General features: G+C 35.2%; 1 protein-coding gene across 4 annotated transcripts in view; it reads left to right on the forward strand.

The window, feature by feature from the left end:
- The window catches only part of IL15 (interleukin 15), a 98,528-nt gene extending 78,555 nt beyond the window's left edge, over nt 1–19,973 (forward strand). For all 4 annotated transcript variants that reach the window (XM_053582153.1, XM_053582171.1, XM_053582143.1 and 1 more), the window contains 5 exons: nt 572–669; nt 2,193–2,277; nt 7,774–7,818; nt 16,088–16,225; nt 18,875–19,973. In XM_053582153.1, coding sequence (XP_053438128.1) covers nt 572–669; nt 2,193–2,277; nt 7,774–7,818; nt 16,088–16,225; nt 18,875–18,985 — 477 coding nt within the window. In that variant the 3' untranslated portion in view covers nt 18,986–19,973. The remainder of the gene's footprint in view (nt 1–571; nt 670–2,192; nt 2,278–7,773; nt 7,819–16,087; nt 16,226–18,874) is intronic.
- The last annotated feature ends 1,253 nt before the right edge of the window (nt 19,974–21,226 follow it).

Here is a 21,226-nt window from a genome sequence, read left to right on the forward strand (position 1 = left end):
GGAAATTTCTAAGATAAACAACTTTCCTTTATTACCAAGAAAAATTGTTATTCAGTAATAGAGGTTGAGATAGAACAAAATTATCTTCAGTTGGTTTCATTTTTAACCAGTTTTTCTTCCAATGATACTAATTTGTAATTATTTCTCATATATTTACATTAAAATAATATAAATAGTGCATCTAAGTTATTAAAGGATGTTATTAATATGTGCTATATAAAGTATATTGGCCTTATTAAAAAGCAGACAAGGATGAAGGAGAAGTCAAAGGTTATGTAATAAAGTGGTGACATTAGCCCATACATAAATAAATAAACATGTGAACATTTTAAAATTAGTATCATTTTCATACATTTGGGGAAATACTTATTACTAGAATGTTGTGCCTAAGAGTTAGAAATAGGAGAGAAAGCAAAAAAAGATAAATTCTGCTTTCATTATTTTTGATAAGAAATCTTAATTGTGAAGTTATGGTAAATTTACAGCTTTGGACCTAAAATATGAGAAAATGTTATTTTAAACTTTTTCAACTAAAGAAAGTAACCATTTTGTCTCTGATTATATTTTTCAGAAACCATATTTGAGAAGTACTTCCATCCAGTGCTACTTGTGTTTACTTCTAAACACTCATTTTTTAACAGAGGCTGCCATTCGTGTCTTCATTTTTGGGTAATTCATCTTTAGGCATAAATATCATAATGCTAAAGGCCACGATGATTGTCTTCAAATATCTTTGTTATTAAACTGGTTTATGTTCAGTTTGCTTATATTGCTAGGTATTCAGTATTTGGAATATGATAGAAAGCAGATTGTGAAGATTAAGAGGAGATTTGGTAAACACCTAACTGAGCGTTTTTAAGTCCTGTTACTATTCTAAATGTGCATTACATCCCCCTAAAAATTGGGCCTCTAAGCCTGATATCCTACATGCTTTTCACAGCAGTAAAAATTAGCTGTTTAGAACTTGCTTGTTAGTTTTGGCCCATTCCTGACTCTTCTTATCCTTGTATTCCTACTCTAGTTCAATTTAAAACATTCCTTTCTTCATTTAAGCCTTTTGTTTTTCCTTCTAATAAACATTCATATTTTTCCATGCCTATTAACTTTTTTCTTCTCTCTTAGATGCAGCTAATACACCCAGTTGGCCCAAAGCAGTCAATCTATAGTTATATAATCTGACTCCCAGTTCAGTTTTACTCTACACTAATGCCTTCCTAGCATTGGGAACCATAGATTTGTTCAGGTAAATCATCGTAAGGCAGATTAGTGTTGCCTATCATTCATCTGTGCAAGATCCATCAAGGAGTTACTTTTTTTTTTTTCTAAAGCTCTAAAAACCATTCTATAATCTCTTGGTCAGTATAATTGTCTTTTGTGTGAATATTAGATTTTGAATTTTACCAAAGTGAGTAAGTATATAATGTCAGCCTAGATTGGCCTAAAGACTGTAATATTTAGTTTTTTATTATTTTTTTTATTAAATCATAGCTGTGTACATTAATGTGATCATGGGGCACCATATACTAATTTCATAGACCGTTTGACACATTTTCATCACACTGGTTAACATAGCCTTCCTGGCATTTTCTTAGTTATTGTGCTAAGACATTTACATTTCACATTTACTAAGTTTCACATATACCCTTGTAAGATGCACCGCAGGTGTAATCCCACCAATATTTATGAAGAAAGCAGTTTACAGTACAGTACAGTTTACAGAATAGTAATATTATGAGAAGCATAGAAAGGGAATGTAAAGAACATCTGTTGTCAAAATCATGACAATAAAAATAATAATTTTTAGGAATTTTACCTGTGTGTTAGATTTAAAATTCTGATGAAACCTCTAAGTAAGGAAAACAGATAATTCACTCAAAAATGTTGATTCAGCACACTTTCTATTTCATTGTGAAATAAAACATAAAACCATAAAATAAAATGTGTTTATTTCAGGTTATATTTGAATTATACCTCCAATTAAACTTTTCTCTAATCCATGTTGATAAATCCCAAAGCACCAAGGTTGTATTATATGTTCAATGTTCCTGTTTATCTGTTGAGTCTACAGAGACAAGGGTTACACAGATCTTTTCACTGGTCAGGTTAATAAATTATTGATTACTGTTGTGCTTATGATCATCAAGACCATATTATGCTCATTCAAAATCTTTGCTTTATGATTCTTCTTTCAGCTGTATCAGTGCAGGTCTTCCTAAAACAGAGGCCAACTGGCACCATGTAATAAGTGACCTGAAAATAATTGAAGAGCTTATTCAAGTGAGTACTCATTTTCTGCAAAGTAGCCAGTATAATTGCTATAGAGTATGTCTCTCTCTGTGTTTTCCCTGTCAGTCTTAATGAAATTTCACTTGAAACAATAATATTTTTGTAGAAATTTATGAACCTTGTAAAGCCTCAAAAGAAACTTTTTTGTTACTGCCTTAAGATTCTAACGAACTTTAAAAATTAATTTATGTGCTTATGTGGCCCAGTCTGAAGAACTCTAGTCTGCACAGGTTAAAGAGTCCCTTTCTCTATCTAGAGAAGTGAGGGAGATTGGTGGCACCTGCAGGGAGAATAGTTTAACCCAGGGAAGAGTTATCTTGCCTGTAGATTACAGACCCAACTCTCCCTCTTAGAGTTACCATGTGATCTGATAGAAATGGTAGTGGAAAGAGAGCAGAACCACCCTCAAAACAGTGGCCTAAAGAGGTACACTTTATCTCCAGAATCAGAGTTTCACATCCTTTACATAGAGAAACAAGATGGTCTGGCCTGGAAAAGTACTGCCTTCTCTAAGAAATGACACCAAGGGGATCAGAGAAAGTCCAATAGCACCAAATAAACCAAAATGGCACCATAAAAGTTCTGAAAACTACCATGTCATTGGAATCACAGCTTATGAAAGTAGGTTAGAACATGCATGCTAAATTCAAACAGGCTAGCTGCATGTTAAAATAGAAAATATAAGTAGGACAGGAGACTCCTAATATATATTATAATTATAATATAATATAATACAATATAATGCAAAAAAACAATTGAAAAATCACTCATCATACCAAGAAGCAGGAAAGTTACACTTAAAAAAGAAAATGCAATCGACTAAATCTAAAATTGAGATAGATCAGATGTTGGAATTATCTGATATGGATTTGAAAGCTGCCATTATAAAAAAAAAAATGCTTCGAAAATCAATTACAAGTACTCTTGAAGCAAATAAAAAAGAGAAAGCCCTAGCAACAATATAGAAGATATAAAAGGAACCAAATGGAAAGTGAAAATTACGATAACTGAAATAAAAAACAAACTGAAAAGGCTCATTAGCCAAATGAATATGACAGAAGAAAAGACAGTTAATTGCAGATACCTGTGCTAGACAAATGTGGAGATACAGATCTATGAAAAAGAATAGAAAACCTAGAGACAAAACCAGGCTCATATCGCCATCTGATCTTCAATAAGCCAAACAAAAGTCTACACTGGAGAAGAGAATATCTATTCAACAACTGGTGCTGGGAGAACTGGATAACTACATGTAAAAGACTGAAATAGGACTTGCATCTCTCACCAGTTACAAAAATTGCTCACAATGTCTAAAAGATTTAAATTAAAGACACAAAATGATAAAAATCCTAGAAGAAAGTGTGGGGAAAACTCTTGATGATAATGGCCTGGGGAAAGATTTTATGAAGAAGACTCCATTGGCAATTGCAACAACAACAACAAAATGAGTAAAGGGGACTTAACAAAGCTAAAAATATTCTGGACAGCTAAGGACACAACAATTAAAGCCCACAGACAACCTTCAGAATGGGAAAAGATATTTGCATACTAAAAATCAGACAAAGGGTTGATAACCAGAATCTACACAATCTTGTCAGCCAAAAAAGAACAAAGAGCAATCTCAATATCACTGGACAAAAAGTATGAGCAGAACCTTCTCTGAAGAAGACAGGTGAATGGCTAACAAACACATAAAGAAATGCTCATCATCCCTAATTATCAGAGAAATGCAAATCAAAACCACCTTGAGATACTACTTAACCCTAGTGAGAACACCCCACATCACAAAGTCTCAGAGCTGCAAAGCTGGTGAGGATGTGGAGAGAGGGGAACACTTTTACACTGCTGGTGGGATTGCAAAATAATACAGCCTCTTCAGAAAGAAGTATGGAGAATCCTCAAAGAGCTAAAAGTAGACCTGCCACTTGATCCTACAATCCCATTACTAGGTTTCCCCAGAAGATATAAAAAAATTTAGCATAAGGACATTTGCATTGGAATGTTTATTGCAGCTGAATTCATAATTGCCAAGATTGGAATCAATCCAAGGGTCCGTTAACACATAAATACATTAACAAATTGTGGCATATGCATACCATGCAAGACTATTCAGCTATAAAAAAAAATGGAGATTTTATATCTTTTGTATTAATCTGGATAGAATTGAAGAAAATTTTCAGTAAAATATCACAAGAATGAAAAAACAAGTATCCAGTGTACTCAATACTGATATGAAACCAGTTGATGAACAAGTACACACCCACAAAAGAGAAAAACACAATTAAACTCAAGTGAGAAGGAGGAGAAGGGAGAGGATTGGTGTGTTCTCACCTGATAGGCACAATATAAGGGTACATAGCACGCCTCCTGGGTGAGGAGCAGAACTCAACTTGGACTCTACCTAACAAACACAAACAATGTAACCTAATCATCTCTACCCTCATATTAATATACAATTTTTATTTTTATTTATTTATTTATTTTTTTTTTTGTAGAGACAGAATCTCACTTTATGGCCCTCGGTAGAGTGCCATGGCCTCACACAGCTCACAGCAACCTCCAACTCCTGGGCTTAAGCCATTCTCTTGCCTCAGCCTCCTGAGTAGCTGGGACTACAGGTGCCTGCCACAACGCCCGGCTATTTTTAATATACAATTTTTAAAAATACAGTACTGGATAGAGAGAAAACTGACTAGAAAAAAGCCTCAGGAACTTGCACACAGTTATGAAAATTCAGTATTTCCATTATCAGTATCCTAGAAGGAAAGGAAAAAGAGAGTATACCAAATAAAAGACTGGATAAGTTAATAAAAAAGCACAACCTGTGTCTTTTACCCTGAAGAAGCTTACTTCAGACAGGTTGAAATTAAAAAGATAGATAATGATATATCATACTATAGTGGGATGAATAGTGCTTCCCCACCAAATTTCACATCCACTTGAAACTTTAGAATGTGACCTTGGAATGAGCAACTTTGCAGATATAATTAGTGAAGTTAAGATGAGATCATACTGGAGGGAGGTGGGCCCTAAATCCAATGACTAGTGTCTTTATTACATAAGGAAAAGGCACAGAGAAACTCACCAGGAAGAATCCCCTTGGAAGGCAGAGGCAGGGTTTGGAGTGATGCAGATACAAGCCCAGGAAGGCCAGGGATTGCCAGGACCCACCAGAAACCTGAGAAAGTCAAGGCACATGTTAATTTTTAAAAGTCTCTGCATTACTATCAGAGTTTCAGCTCTAGGAAACTGATACATGTGCGCGTGTTAATTTTTAAAAGTCCCTATAGTGATAGCAGATAGAGTTTAGAACAAGAGTCAAGAGAGACAATATATAATGATAAAATGTAAATTAACAAGGAAAACATAATGATCCTAAGTGTATACACACCAAACACCAAACACTCAAAATTGATGAAACAAAAAGTAATAGATCCGGAAGGAGAAACAGAAAAATCCACAATTATACCTTCTCAGTAACTAATACAACTGTTAGACAGAAAATCAGGAATGATATATGTACGAAAGAAAGCACAACAGCTTTAAGAAAGTTAAAAATAGTGATAATGCTAAACAAATACAAATAAAAATAGCACAAAAAATGATCATTCTAAATATACATAAATAAAATATAAATTAAAATGGTGATAATCCTAGCAAGGAGGAATAGAAACTGGATCACTCCTACATTGCTGGTGAAAATGTAAAATGGTGTAGCCACTCTATTAAACTGGTTTGTTCTATTAAAAAGCATGTATTTGCCACATAATTCAACAGTTGTACTCTTGTACATCTATCCTAGGGAAAGGAAAACTTATGTTTATGTGAAAATGTACACATAGATGTTCATAGAGTTTGTTCATAATTTCCAAAAACTAGAAGCAACCCAGATGTGCTTTTCAATAGGTAAATACTTAAACTATGTTATACCATGTCAGGGAGCACTATTGAGCAATTAAAAGGAAAAGCTAGTATTTAGTTCCCAACTATGAGTGAGAAAATGCAAGATTTGTTTTTCTGTGCTGGATTTATTTCCTTTAACATAACGTTTTCCAGTCCCATCTATGTTGTTGCAAAGGGCAGGATGTCATTCTTTCTAGGGCTATCTCTATCCGTTCATCTGTTCATGGGCACATAGGTTGATTCCAAATCTTGGCTAGTTTGAGCAATGCTTCAATAAACATGGGAGTGTGCAGATGCCTCTGCCCATATACTGATTTCTCTTACTTTGGATATATTATATACCCAGAAGTGGGATTGCTAGGCCACACAGAAATTCTATTATTAGTTTTGTGAGGAAACTCTGTACAAACTAGTGATGCAACCAGTTGGTTGTATCTCTAGGATATTATGCTGGGTAAAAAAAGGCCAACACAGCCCGCCTTCCTAAACAAATTGTGGTACATTAATACAACAGAAAAAAAGAAATGAGCTATCAAACCATGGAAAGAAATAGAGACACTGCTAAAGCATGTTGGTAAGTCAAGAAAACCAATCTGAAAAGGACTCATTCTGTATAATCCCAACTATATAACATTTTATAAAAAGCAACACTATGAAGACATTAAAAAGATCAGCAGTTGCCAGAGGTTCAGAAGGAGGGAGTGATGACCAGGCAGAGTGCAGATGATTTTTTAGGCAGAGAAACTACCCTGTATAACAATGTAATGGTGGACACATGTCATTATCTGTTTGTCAAAACACATAAAATGAACAACACAAAAATGATCCATAATACTCTATAGACTTTAGTTTACATGCCAATATTGAGTCATGAATTATAATAAAGGTACCATAATAATGGAAGATATTAACAAGAGGGCAAACATGAGTGAGGGGAGATATGTATAGGAGAAGTCTTTATAATTTCCACTTATTTTTCTGTAAACCTGCAACTACCTATAAAAGATCTAGTATTTAAACAGTTCACTTCAATAGGTGGAATACTGTAAGATTCCACTTATATAGTAATATTCATGAAATGACAAAGTTGTAGGAATGGAGAAAAGAGAAGTGGTTGCCAGAGGTGAGAGAGATTAGGTGGTGATGGAAGGGTGATGTGTGGGTAGGAAAGCTGGCTGTAACAGAACAGCAGAACAATTCTTGTGGTGATGAAACTACTGTATTTTGTATTTTGACTGGTGATAGTGATGAGAATCTGCACGTGTGATGAAATTGCATAAAACTGCATATGCGCTAATGCACATAAAACCAGTGAAATCTGAATAAGGTAGGTTGTTGTGTTAATGTCAGCTTTCTGGTTGTGATATTACACAATGATCAGGCAAGATATTATCACTGGGGGAAACTTGGTGAAGAGTATACAGGATCTCTCTGTATTTTCTTTAAAAATTTTGTATGAATCTAAAATGATCTCAAAATAAAATTTAATTTAAATAGCTTGATTGAATGCTTTCAGTAGGTTATTCTCATTATATCTAAAACTGGGCATAGTTTTTCATGTTATATAATTTTCTTTCTTTTCAGTCTATACATATTGATGCTTCTTTATATACTGAAAATGATGTTCATGTGAGTATAGCATGTTTTTTTTATAAATTGGTACTTTGGCAGTCTTCAAAAGTTTAAGAAGTATATTTTCATAACATACCCCTAAAATATGTATAATTTTTAAATCTACCATTTTTGTGTTTCTAAAATATAATGTCAATGAATTTTATAACTGTTTGTTGAAGTTGTAAGTCAGAGAGCTACATAAATTCTATTTTTGTTATATTGCCAAATCAAATTTTTAAAAGTATTTCTGTCTGTGTCAAACAAAATACATCACACCTTTTAATGATGCAGTTGGATCATGATGAAATTAGATGTAAGAATCAGTTTAACTGAGGGGAAGGGGCAAGATGGCCTAGGGGAGCCAGCTTTCAACAGAAAGGGAAGGATAATGTACCCAATTAAGCTGAAGACTGGGAGCCAAGCTGAGAGAAGAGTGATAACTGCAGGTCACCTCTGCTGAGGCAAGCTGCAACTCCAAGAAAGCAAACTTCAGCTGAGACTTCAAACCAGAGTCACTGATCCACTAGGATCAGACAAGAACCAGCTGAATACAAGACAGAGCCACCTAACCCCACCACACCCAGCAGGTCTCCTCAGGCTCAGACTGTAGTAATGTACGGGTCCTCTGCAAAGCTGTAGGGGAAAAAGCTGCAGTCACCAGTCCAAGATCCTTGACAAAGGGCTGGTTAACCACAATTGCGGGAGCTCTCAATCTGGTTTCACCTTACCTGCTCATCTAGTCAACCAGTGAAAAACAATCATGAAGTGGAATCAGTGGAAAAACTCTGGCAACATGAATAATCAGAGTAGATCAACTCCCCCAAGGAATGATATGGCAGGCACAGCACAAGATCCCATTCACAAACAAATGGCTGAGATGTCAGGAATCGAGTTCAGAATTTGGATAGCAAATAAGATCAACAGGATGGAGGTAAAGATAGAATTAGAAATTCAAGGAGTAATTCAAAAGATGTCTCAATATTTCAACAAATTCAAAGACAAAATCACCCAAGATTTTGACATATTGAGGCAAGAACTTGCAGCCCTTAAAGATCTGAGAAATACAGTAGAATCCCCCTCAGTAACAGAATGGAGCAGGCTGAAGAAAGAATCTCTGACATTGAAGACAAAGCTTTTGAATGCTCCCAAATGCTCAAAGAGGAAGAGAAGTGGAGAGCAAAAATGGATCATTCTCTCAGACAGCTCTGGGATAATCCAAAGAAATCTAATATTCGCCTTATAGGAATTCCTGAAGGTGACGAGGTTGCTTTGAAGGATACAAATGCTCTGTATCCTTGATTATTTTCAAAATAATGAAATAATCAAAGAGAACTTCCCAGACATGCAAAGAGATTCTGACTCAACCCAAATAAAAAAATCTCATAGACACATTATAATTAGCTTCACCAAAGTTAATATGAAGGAGAAAACTCTGCAAGCAGCCAGACATAAAGAAACCATAACCTACAAGGGAAAGAACATTAGAATGACTGCAGATCTCTCAGCAGAAACCTTTCAAGATACAAGGGGGGAGGATGGTCATCAACCTTTAATCTCCTTAAACAAAATCACTTTCAACCCAGGATCCTGTATCCAGTGAAACTGAGTTTCATTTATGATGGAGAAATTAAATACTTTAAGGACATGCATATGTTGAAATTTGCCATGACTAAACCAGCTCTCCAGGATATTCTGAGACCCATCCTCCACAAAGAACAGCATAATCCTCCACCACCAAAGTAAAGTAATTCAGAAACTTTTGATCAAATTCCAACTTCCACAGTGGCAAAAGAATTAAAAATGTCCACTGGACTTTTGAAAAACTCAATACTCAAAATACTACCAGGCTTATCAGTACTCTCAATTAATGTCAATGGCTTAAATTGCCCTCTAAAGAGGTATAAGTTGGCAGACTGGATACAAAAACTCAGGCCAGACATCTGCTTCATTCAAGAATGTCACCTTATCTTAAAAGATATACATAGGCTCAGGGTGAAGGGATGGTCATCTATAATTCAGGCAAATGGAAATCAGAAAAAAACAGGTGTTGCAATTTTATTCACAGATATAATAGGCTTTAAACCAACAAAAATAAGGAAAGATAAGGATGGTCACTTCATATTTGTTAAGGGCAACACTCAACATGATGAGATTTCAATTATTAACATTTTTGCACCCACCCAGAATGTGCCTCAATTTATAAGAGAGACTCTAACAGACCTGAGCAATGTGATTTTCTCCAGCACCATAATAGTTGGAGATTTTAACACTCCTTTGGTAGTGTTGGACATATCCTACAATAAGAAGCTAAGCAAAGAAATTTTAGACTTTTAGACTCAACAATTGTATTTAACAGATATCTACAGAACATTTTAACCTCCTTAATTTTGGAGGATGATCCATGAGCTAATGAGAAGAATGCGTATTCTTAGGTCACAAGTCTAACCTCAGCAAAATAAAAGAATGGAAATCATTTCTTGTATTTTCTTGGACCATCATGGAATAAAAGTTGAACTGAGTAACATCAGGAATCTGCATACTCATACAAAAACATGGAAACTAAATAACCTCATGCTGATGATAGCTGGATCATAGATGAGATTAAGAAGATAATTACCAAATTTTTGGAACAAAATGATAATGAACACACGAATTACCAGAACCTCTGGAATACCATAAAGGCAGTCCTAAGAGGGAAGTTTATAGTGTTGCAAGCCTTGCTTAAAAGAATGGAAAGAGAGGAAGTCAAAACTTAATGGGACATCTCAAGAAACTGGAAAAGGAAGAACATTCCAACCCTAAACCCAGCAGAAGAAAAGAAATAACTAAAATTACAGCAGAAAGAAATGAAATTGAAAACAAAAGAATCATACTACAGATCAATCAATCAAAAAGTTGGTTTTTTGAAAAGGTCAATAAAATAGATAAACCTTTGGCTAACCTAACTAGAAGCAGAAGAGTAAAATCCCTAATTTTATCAATCAGAAATGATAAAAGCCAAATAACAACAGACTCCTCAGAAATTCAACAAATCCTTACTGAATACTACATAAAACTCTATTCTCAGAAGTATGAAAATCTGAAGGAAATAGATTAATACTTAGAAACACACCACCTTCCTAGACTTAGCCAGAAAGAAGTGGAAATGTTGAACAAGCCCATAACAAGTTCTGAAATAGCATCAACTATAACAAATCTCTAAAAGAAAAGCCTAGGACCAGATGGCTTCACATCAGAATTCTACCAAACCTTTAAAGAGGAACTAGTACCTATATTACTTAACCTTTTCCAAAACATAAAAAGAAGGAATACTTCCCAACACATTCTATGAAGCAAATATCACCCTGATTCCCAAAACAGGAAAAGACCCAACAAGAAAGGAAAATTATAGGCCAATATCACTAATGAATATTGGTGTAAAAATATTCAATAAGATCCTAGCAAACAGAATCCAACAACACATCAAACAAATTATACATTACAACCAGGTGGGTTTCATCCCAGGGTCCCAAGGATGGTTCAATATATACGTAAATCCATAAATATAATACATCACATAAACAAAGTAAAAAACAAAGACCATATGATTCTCTCAATTGATGTAGAAAAAGCTTTTAATAATATCCAGCATCCTTTCTTAATCAGAACACTTAAGAAAATAGGTATAGAAGGAACATTTCTTAAACTGATAGAGGCCATCTACAGCAAACCCACAGCCAATATTGTATGGAATGGAGTAAAATTGAAATCATTTCCATTCAGATCAGAAATCAGGCAAGGATGCCCACTGTCTCTACTGCTTTTTTACATTGTAATGGAAGTACTAACCAGTGCAATCCGGCAAGAGAAGGCAATCAAGGGGATCCAAATAGGACCAGAGGAAATTGAACTGTCACTCTTCACAGACAATATGATTATATATCTGGAAAACCCCAGGGAATCAACTACAAAACTCCTAGAAGTGATCAAGGAATATAGCAACATCTCAGGATACAAAATTAACACTCACAAATCTGTAGCCTTTATATATACCAATAGTCAAGGGTAAAAAACAATCAAGGACTCTATTCCCTTTATAATAGTGCCAAAGAAGATGAAGTATCTGGGAGTGTATCTAACTAAGGATATGAAAGATCTCTATAAAGAGAACTATGAAACTCTGAGAATAGAAATAGCTGAAGATGTTAACAAATGGAAAAATATACCATGCTCATGGCTGGAAAGAATCAACATTGTTAAAATGTCTATACTACTTACAGCAATCTACATAAAACTACATATCCCTATTAAAGCACCTATGTCATACTTTATAAATATCTGGAAAAATAAGTACTTCGTTTTATATGGAAACAGAAAAAAGCCTTGAATAACCAAGACACTACTCAGAAATAAAAACAAATTGGGAGGAATCACACTTCTAGACTTTACACTATACTGTAAATCAATAGTAATCAAAACAGCATGGTACTGGCACAAAAAGAAAGAGGTAGATGTATGGAACAGAATTGAGCCAAGAGATTAATCCAGACACTTATCATCATTTGATCTTTGATAGACCTATCAAAAATATAAATTGGGGGAAAGAGTCCCTATGTAACAAATGGTGCTGGGTGAATTGGCTGGCAACTTTTAGAAGACTGAAACTGGACCCACACCTTTCTCCTCTAACAAAAATTGACGTCTCAATGGCTAAAGAACTTCAACTTAAGACATGAAACTATAAAAATTCTTGGAGAGAGTGCAGGGGAAACACTTTAAAAAATTGTCCTGGGGGAATACTTTATGAGGAGGACCCCTGGGCAATTGAAGCAACATCAAAAATACATTACTGGGATCTGATCAAATTAAAAAGCTTCTGCCCTGCCAAGAACACACTAAGTAAAGCAAATAGCCCTCAGAATGGGAGGGGATTTTTGAAAATTGTATTTCTGATAAAGATCTAATAACCAGAATGCACAGAGAATTCAAACTTAACTAATAAGAATAAAACAAGTGATCCCATTTCATTGTGGGCAAGAGAAATGAACAGAAGCTTCTCCGAAGAAGACAGGTGCATGGTCTACAGGCACAAGATAAAATGCTCATCATCTTTTATCATCAGAGAAATGCAAATCAAAACCACTCTGAGATACCATCTAACTCCAGTAAGAGTAGCCCACATCACAAAATCCCAAAACTACAGACATTGGGGTGGATGTGGAGAAAAGAGAACACTTCTGCACTGCTGGTGGGAATGCAAGCTAGCACGTTCCTTTTGGAAGGAAGTCTGGAGAACACTCAGGGATCTAAATGTAGACCTATAACCGTTTGGTTCTGCAATTCCTCTTCTAGGTGTACATCCAAAAGACCAAAAATTATTTGGCAACAAAGATATTTTCACCAGATTGTTCATTGCAGCTCAATTCATTATTGCCAAATCATAGAAGAAGCCCAAGTGCCTATCGACCCATGAATGGATTAATAAATTATGGTATATGTATAACATGGAATGCTATGCAACATAGTATTCTTTTATGTGTACATGGATGGAGCTGGAAAATATTCTTCTTAGTAAAGTATCTCAGGAATGAAAAAAATATCCAATTTTCAGTGCTAGTATAAAACCACTTTGTAATCACTCACACTTTCATATGAAAGATGAATCACATCTATAGCCTAGGATGAAGGAGGGAGAGGGAGGGGAAGGGAAGGGCGTGGGTTAGTAGAAGGAGGGTTTATAGAGGGACCACACCTATGGAGCATATTTCAAGTACAAGTTGAATCTATCAGTGTAGAACACAAATGTTTTAACACTGTAATTGGGTAAACAAGGTGAAGGCTATGTTAATCAGTAGGATGTAAGCACTCCAATTTGTACAAATAATCAACACATTGAATCCCATAATGGCATAAATGTATTCATGATCTATGTACAAATGGCTTAATAAAAAAAATCAAATAAAAAAATTTAAAAAGAATCAGGTTAACTGATTCCATTTCAAAGAATCCAACATATTAGTTATTTCTGGTATTGTAATATATCACCATCTCCAATTATATTTTCTATAATTGCTTAAAGGCATCTGTGTTCTGCATATTTCATGGATATCTATGTTTGCCAGGAAAAGATTCTAATGATTCTATGCATGAGAAAAGAAAAATAATTGATAAAATGTACCAGAATTCAAACATGATCTTGAACTTGTTTCATTAATATATTGACACTTCTTGAGGCATGTAGGATTTCACTCATGATGTAGTCCTTTCCTTTTGGGTTGTTACCAAAACCAATGAAAAACCTCTAACTTCAACCCATAGAAAACAAGCTCTATGTCCTCCCTCTGTTATTTCTCTATTAGAATTTGTCTGACATAGATGACTTTCTAACCATTGGGAAGAAGCGATAGCCAAAACCTGGAAAAAAAATAAATATTCATCAGCTTCTTGAGGAGCACTTCTGTGCATAGAACTTGTCTCCCTCCTCTGCTTCAGTGTGTTTCCTATTTCTCTTTGCATTATTTAGAAAGCCAAAATTAGTCAATTAACCACCAATATTTAGCAACCCAAGATTGTATTTTTGCAAGAAGATAACCTTATAACTCAGAGGTAGAATGAATCAGAGATTGAAATTTACATTTAAACAGCGACTCAACCACTTTCTTTTTTTTTTTTTTTTTTGCAATTTTTGGCTGGGGCTGGGTTTGAACCCACCACCTCCGGCATATGGGGCCAGTGCCCTACTCCTTTGAGCCACAGGCATTGCCCCACGACTCAACCACTTTCTACTTGTGTTACCTTAGAAATCACTGAACATTCATACCAACAGCACACATTATCTGGGTGAAAGGCCCACTTCAACTCTGATTCAATCTGTACAAAAACAAAGTATATACCAGGGGCATGCAACCTTTGGCCCTCAGGGTGCCTGCAGATTATCTGAAGACTGTTTTGCTTATTTTGTGGTGTGGGATATCATGGAAAGTATGCAGGAACCTTTTCTTTTGCTCGTCAGCTTTCTTTAGTGTTTGTATATTTACTGTGTGGCCCAAGACAATTCTTATTCTTCCAAAGTGCAGCAGAAAAGAAAAAAGGTTAGACACCCCTGAAACATGTATACTCCTAATATTCTGAAATAAAAAAATAAACAATAATAAAAAAAATCACTAAACATTTCTGAACCTCAGTTTTATTATGGCTAACATAGTGACGATATTTATCTTTCAATATGAAGCAGCTGCTGTGGGGTGGAGGGGTGGGCAAGGAATATGGCCAGTGTTGAGCATAGGAGTGTGTTCTTTCATATACCTGTCCATTCAGTAAGCATTTTTAAAGCACCTACAGGATCCCAGGCACTATGCGCTGAATTGGGGACACAAAGTCAAACACGTCATGGTCAAATCCCCAGATGTTCTTTAAGTACTTACTGTCTTTGAAATTTAGGGATTGTTAAAATAACTATTGTGGGAAATGTACTTGTGTGGTAGCTAGGAGACCCCTTTCTGATTTGGCCAGCTTGTGAGTAGGCAGTAGTCTTGCTTTGATTTTATTTATTTCTTTCTTTATTTTTGTCTAGTAACAAAATTTTTTATTTTTTTTTCTGAAAGAAGACTTAGTAATCACATAATGAACACTTCTTGTTCTCACTGATAAAAACCAGAGCTTACATATATTAAATAACTGACCCAAGTTTTCATGTAGTCTGTGTCAAAGCCACTGTGTCATTTTGGGGATTAAAGCTTCTTTCTCTGAAAAATGGAGAGGACATCAAAGTCTGCACAAAAAGACAACAGTAGGTGGGTATTAGGTTTGTCTTCTTACCAGCTTAGATTTTTCTGATAAATTTCTTGGAATCACTCCTCCATCTGGAACTTTAGAACTTGCCGGAATAATATGGTTAGTAGCTTCCACTATTTAAAATGTCAACAACACAACCTAATTCTAAAAATTCTTACACATGCACAATCTGTATTGATGTTTTGAGAATCTAAGGCCACTATTATCACCCTTCCCACATGAAAATGTGCTCAGTGAGAAAAAGTACCATACTCTTTCTAGATTTTCCAGTTTTGTGCTCTTCCATACAATATCGCCAGCCTTCTGAATTGTGTTTTGTTAGTTTTAGTTTTGATTTGAAGGCCAAACAAAAAAATATGCTGTGTTCTTTGTAAAATGTCTTAAGATTATTGTGTATCTTTAAAAAATATTTAGATTGACTTTTAAGACATCGAAATTATATCAATGTGAAAATGAATAATGAGAAAATGATTTGTTTTCAAAATTGTTCTTTGTAACTCTTATTTTTTAGCCGAATTGCAAAGTAACAGCAATGAAGTGCTTTCTCCTGGAGTTACGAGTTATTTTACATGAGTCCAGAATTGAGCTTCTTAATGAAACCTTAGAAAATATTATCTTCCTAGCAAATAGCAGTTTATCTTCTAATGGGGTGAGTTGTCCGATAATCATACAGCACCGCATCAGATGTTTTGGACTTGTCTTGGAGAAATCATTCATCCTAAAGGGCACTCAGGAGAGAGAGTTCAGTTCTAGGGGAGTACCATTCGAAAGTGGCATTCAGAGAGGTCTGGCATGCACGCAGTCCTAAACCGTTCATTGATTTATTCAGTAAATGAACATTTACAGAATAATGGCAGACAGTGTGCTTCAATGCTAACGTGACAGTTGTGAGCCAAGCCGGTCACTGACCTGAAAGTGTTTACCTCGGGTGTAATGGACAGACATTATCTAATTAGATAGTCAAGTGTTTAGTATCAATAAAAGTACTCACATTTATTGGGTTATTAGAGTGTGCCAGATGCTATTCTCTGAGCTTTAAATTGATAATTAATTTAATCTTCACAAGGAATCTGTGAAATAATTATCCTTATTTCTGTTTGTTGGTTGAAGAAATTGGAGTACTGAGAGCTTGAATCACATGCTCCAATTCATGCAGCTAGTAAAATGGGGAACCATTGTGTTTACCTGAACAGTTTCACTGTGAAGTCTGTCCTCTTACCTCCTGAGAAGATAAATGCTGAAAAAGGATCAGAATAAAAAATGCTAGTTATTTGAGTACAATCTAGAATATCCCAGGCAACGTGAGAAGTAAAGAGTTTCAGGAGATCAAAGTCTAGGAGCTCCCATAATAGGCTGGAAGACCAACTGCACAAAGAGACTGAAAGGAAAAGAATTGTGCTCTTCGTGGCAAATCCTATTTGGCCCAAGCATGGTGGAGAGAAGGCAGTTTCATAAACAAAGAAGACATAAGAAAATCAGTTCATGTGATGAATACTTTTTAGCCCTTCAGGAGGGAAAGAGAAACACCCGCAATCCTGGAACAGAAACAAGCTAATACATCAGAAAATGAATAATAAATTACATGTTTATTAAGTCCAATGAGGAAAAATTAGGCAGATAAAGGAGACTGACTGGGGCTCTAGTTCAAGAAAAGATTTTACTAATGAACTGACATTTGACAAAGATGTGAGGGCATGAACCTTTTAAAGATATGTGGGGAACTATGTTTAGACAAAGGCAAAAGCCTAAGTTCATGTGACTGGACACCTTGACTTTCTTTAAAAACCCTAGTTTGTTCCAGGTCACAGCTTAAATGTCACCTCACAGTGACATCACCTATGCACAGTTGCTGTGCCGTCACCACTTTATACCACTGTCCCCTTCTCTGCATGCCTCACTGTCATACTATATATTTTATGTAATAGGTATTACATGTTTCTTGTACTAGAATGTCATCTGCAAAGGTGTAGGTGTTTTTGTTTTTTCAGTGCGATATCTTAATTTCCGGAAAAAATGTCTCCCATACCCTAAATACATGTCATATTTATGCAATGGATTTAATGTTACCAATACTCTACAAGATGTTATTTCATCTTATAGGTGGGAAGAGTGAGACTTGCAACAGATAAGTCATGGCAACATCAATGATGAACTGTTGATTGTGCATGTTGATAGTCATCATGACATAGTGTGACAGATGTACAGAAATGAGTGTATAGGACTGCACAGTCAGAAATCTTGGATGTGAAGCTTTTCAGTTGATTATATCGTCTGAGATGAGTCATTTAATATTCTCTCTCCCTATCTGACATGATTATTTTCAGGGTCAAGTAGGCTAGCCTTACATCAGCTATGATAGTGCTTGGCATGGAGTATGTGCTTGATAAATATTGGTGAATCTAAATTCCAAATGCTTAATGGATGTAAAACCTAATTTTCAGCTTTGCTGACACAGCCTTCATGGTTCAGATGATCTCCTAAAATGCTGATTAATATTTGCCACCTTTGGAATATTCCAGTTATTGAGGACACAGTACTTAAATTACCGTCATTTATAATATTCCCCTAAATGGTTAAATTCGACAACAATGATTTGTTAATTACTGTATGCAAGGCCCTATGCTACATACCAGGGAAACAAAAATATAGGGCTTTGCCTTTCTAAATGGGGGCTTAGAGAAGAGTAGTATAAAAAAGATAAAAGTTCATAATATAGATGCAATACATGATGTACTGTGAGAGAGGTCTAACCAAGGGGCTCTGAGATTCAGAGATGGGACGTTGTACTAAGCCCTCAGAGCTCAGGGGTTCAGAAAAGGCTTCCTAAATGAGGCAGCCCCTGAATAACCTTAAGTGTGAGTAGCAACGGTTAAAATGGGAAGAATGTCACAGAGAGAAAAGCAAAGAAAGAAAGGCATCTGATAGCATGTTGTGCATTGTAAGGAGATACAGGGGCTCCCCCAGTATTCGTAAACCATAACACCAAGATAGTGGAGAACAGTGAAACAAATAGGCAAGGAACAGCTCATGGAGGGCCTGTGTGCTTTATGTGAGAGGTGGATGATAAGAAACTAGTGGTGGGCTTTAAGCAGGAATTCCATGGTCTGGTGGACATGGCTTATTTTTTTCAATGTCTTTAATCTATCACATGAAAAACAAATCCATATCAAATCTCCCAGTTTTTCCTAATATTATTTTGCTAAGTTTTCACATGTTAAGACCTTACCAAATGGTTCAAATGATGTGGTATTCTCATATCTTACGCTTGCCAATCTAATCCTTTCTTTTCATTTGGCAGAATATAACCGAATCTGGATGCAAAGAATGTGAGGAACTAGAAGAAAAAAATATTAAAGAATTTTTGCAGAGTTTTGTACATATCGTACAAATGTTCATCAACCCTTCTTGATTGTGATTGATCCTTTTCAGTGTTTCTGTTATTAACAAACACCTTCCTGCTGCTTGCGGACAACAAAACACTCCACATTTCAAATGTGCCGCCCTGGCAAGTTTTTCTAGTAAGATGATGATCAGGATCTCAGATCAGATGAACTCTTAGAAATGAAGATAGAAAAATGTCATTAAGTAACAATGACGATGAACTTCTTTCAAACTTATTTTGCTCATTTGTTTTAATTTATTATTTGAAATTGTACATATTTGTTATGTAATATAGAATGTTGAATAAATGTGTGTACATGTTTTATCATTTGAAGTTGCACTCGTATTTTACCTTGCTATAAGACAAAGGGGGGCATTTGTTAAGGGATAATGAGGGTACAAAAGATGCTGGCCAACAGCTATGCTGGCATTCCCCTGCCAGCGCAGAGCCATGGGCTACCAGTCCTCACTCATTTCTTTATGAGGTGTAGCACTCAAAAAAAGAATCAGCTTGCCAGTGAGAAAAATAGGAACCATGTGGGAACCCTGTGCTTTCCTCTGTAATTTAGTCACTAATATATAAAGCACCTGTTATGAAGGAAAGAAATTACAATATGTGGCATGTAATGTACGTCAGTAAATCATAGATGGTGTCGAGGCAATAATAAACTTGCTTTATAGGTAAAATGATGTATAGAAAACTAATGGTGATGATGTTTATATGTCGTGCTTTTCCGTGTACAGTCTTTTATTTTTGCTATATTGGCAGGAGAAAAAATTGTTGATTTGTTGGAGCCAATGTTATCTGACATAAAATAGTTGTTTATATATTTTTTGCACTAAACTGTCTAAAACTAGGAAGCTCTTTCTTACTCCCAGATTCATTTCTGCCAGTCTTCACTGAATGATTGTGGCATAGGAAATGATCTAAAAATTCTGTTTCTCTCCATTCCACACAACATAAACTGGTTCTCTGTTGCAGTAATTTTGTCATCCTGTGCCCTATCCATGCTCATGTATCTCAGTCCCTTAGTCAAACTGTGCTTATGAATATCTCTCAAGATAGTTTTGGAGAAAACTGTTTCTTATGTGACTTTTAAGGAGCCAGATATTGGCTTTTACCTTGTTTCCTAATCTCAGTTCAAACAAATTATATTTGGCACCCACACTTTAAAGTTTATAGGTTGAGATCGTGGTGGTTTTTTTAAATTTTCATATTATATGGAATTTTGTTTTCATTCTACCTTTTGATTTTGTTTTTCTAGATTTCTATTGATGGAGATTAGGAAAAATGCACCATTTTTAACTCTAAGTTTCCAATCCAATCCTTAGAAAACGGTTAGTCCCTCTCCAGTATTTGTTGGGATAGAGAAAGAAAAATCATAATTCTAGTCACGTTACAAATAGTATTTTATAGTGACCAATAGTTCATTGTGGTTGTAAGCACATAAATGGTTTTTAAATCTTGAATATTCCAGAACTTAAATTGAAAATTCTTCTCATATTAGTTATATGCACTTGTAATCACTTGGCTGATCTTTGGAAAGTCAATGTCTTCAGTTATTTTAAAATGCTTAGTTAACTGAAACAAGATAATCATGTAAAACAGTTCAAATTTGTTTGTCATGCTTGTACTCTTAACAAATTCAGTCTGTTGTATGTGTTTCAAAATCTAGCCTTCTGGAACTGACTTCCTCAATTAATCAGTCCAATGTCACTTGTGTAGAGAGTACTGTATCCATACCTCACCTACTGTTCTAAAAGCTAAAAATATTTGTTGTATATACATATAATAAAGCACCAAACTATATACCTAAAAATTCAAACAGTTGAATATAAGCCTGATCAAAATCAAAAGTCATATTGATGAATTAAGTTCTTGCCTTTTCTTAATTTTAAGAAAGAAAAAGGCAAAGGAGAAAATATTATCTTTACTTTCTCCTTAGCCATGAACAAAAAGACTAGAAGGCAGAGGTCATATAATTGCAAACATATCCAATTTAAAATTCCAGAGAATTTTAAAACCCAATTACAATCCAATTTTAGATGCTCTCATTTCTTTTAATCCTAGAAAAGCAAATAATAGAATTATGTTTTTTTGCTGCTGCTGTTGTAAGAAGGGTTAAATGTTTTGATGTTACTGCTAATGGCCATCAAATGCAATAATTCATAGCATATATAGTATAAAAATGAAGTGATATGATTTTTCCCTCTTTTCTTCTCCAACTGGACACAGAGATACTAGAGAATGCATTTTAGTCCTTCGTCT

Source organism: Nycticebus coucang, chromosome 1 (assembly GCF_027406575.1).
Source record: "Nycticebus coucang isolate mNycCou1 chromosome 1, mNycCou1.pri, whole genome shotgun sequence".
NCBI lineage: Eukaryota > Metazoa > Chordata > Mammalia > Primates > Lorisidae > Nycticebus > Nycticebus coucang.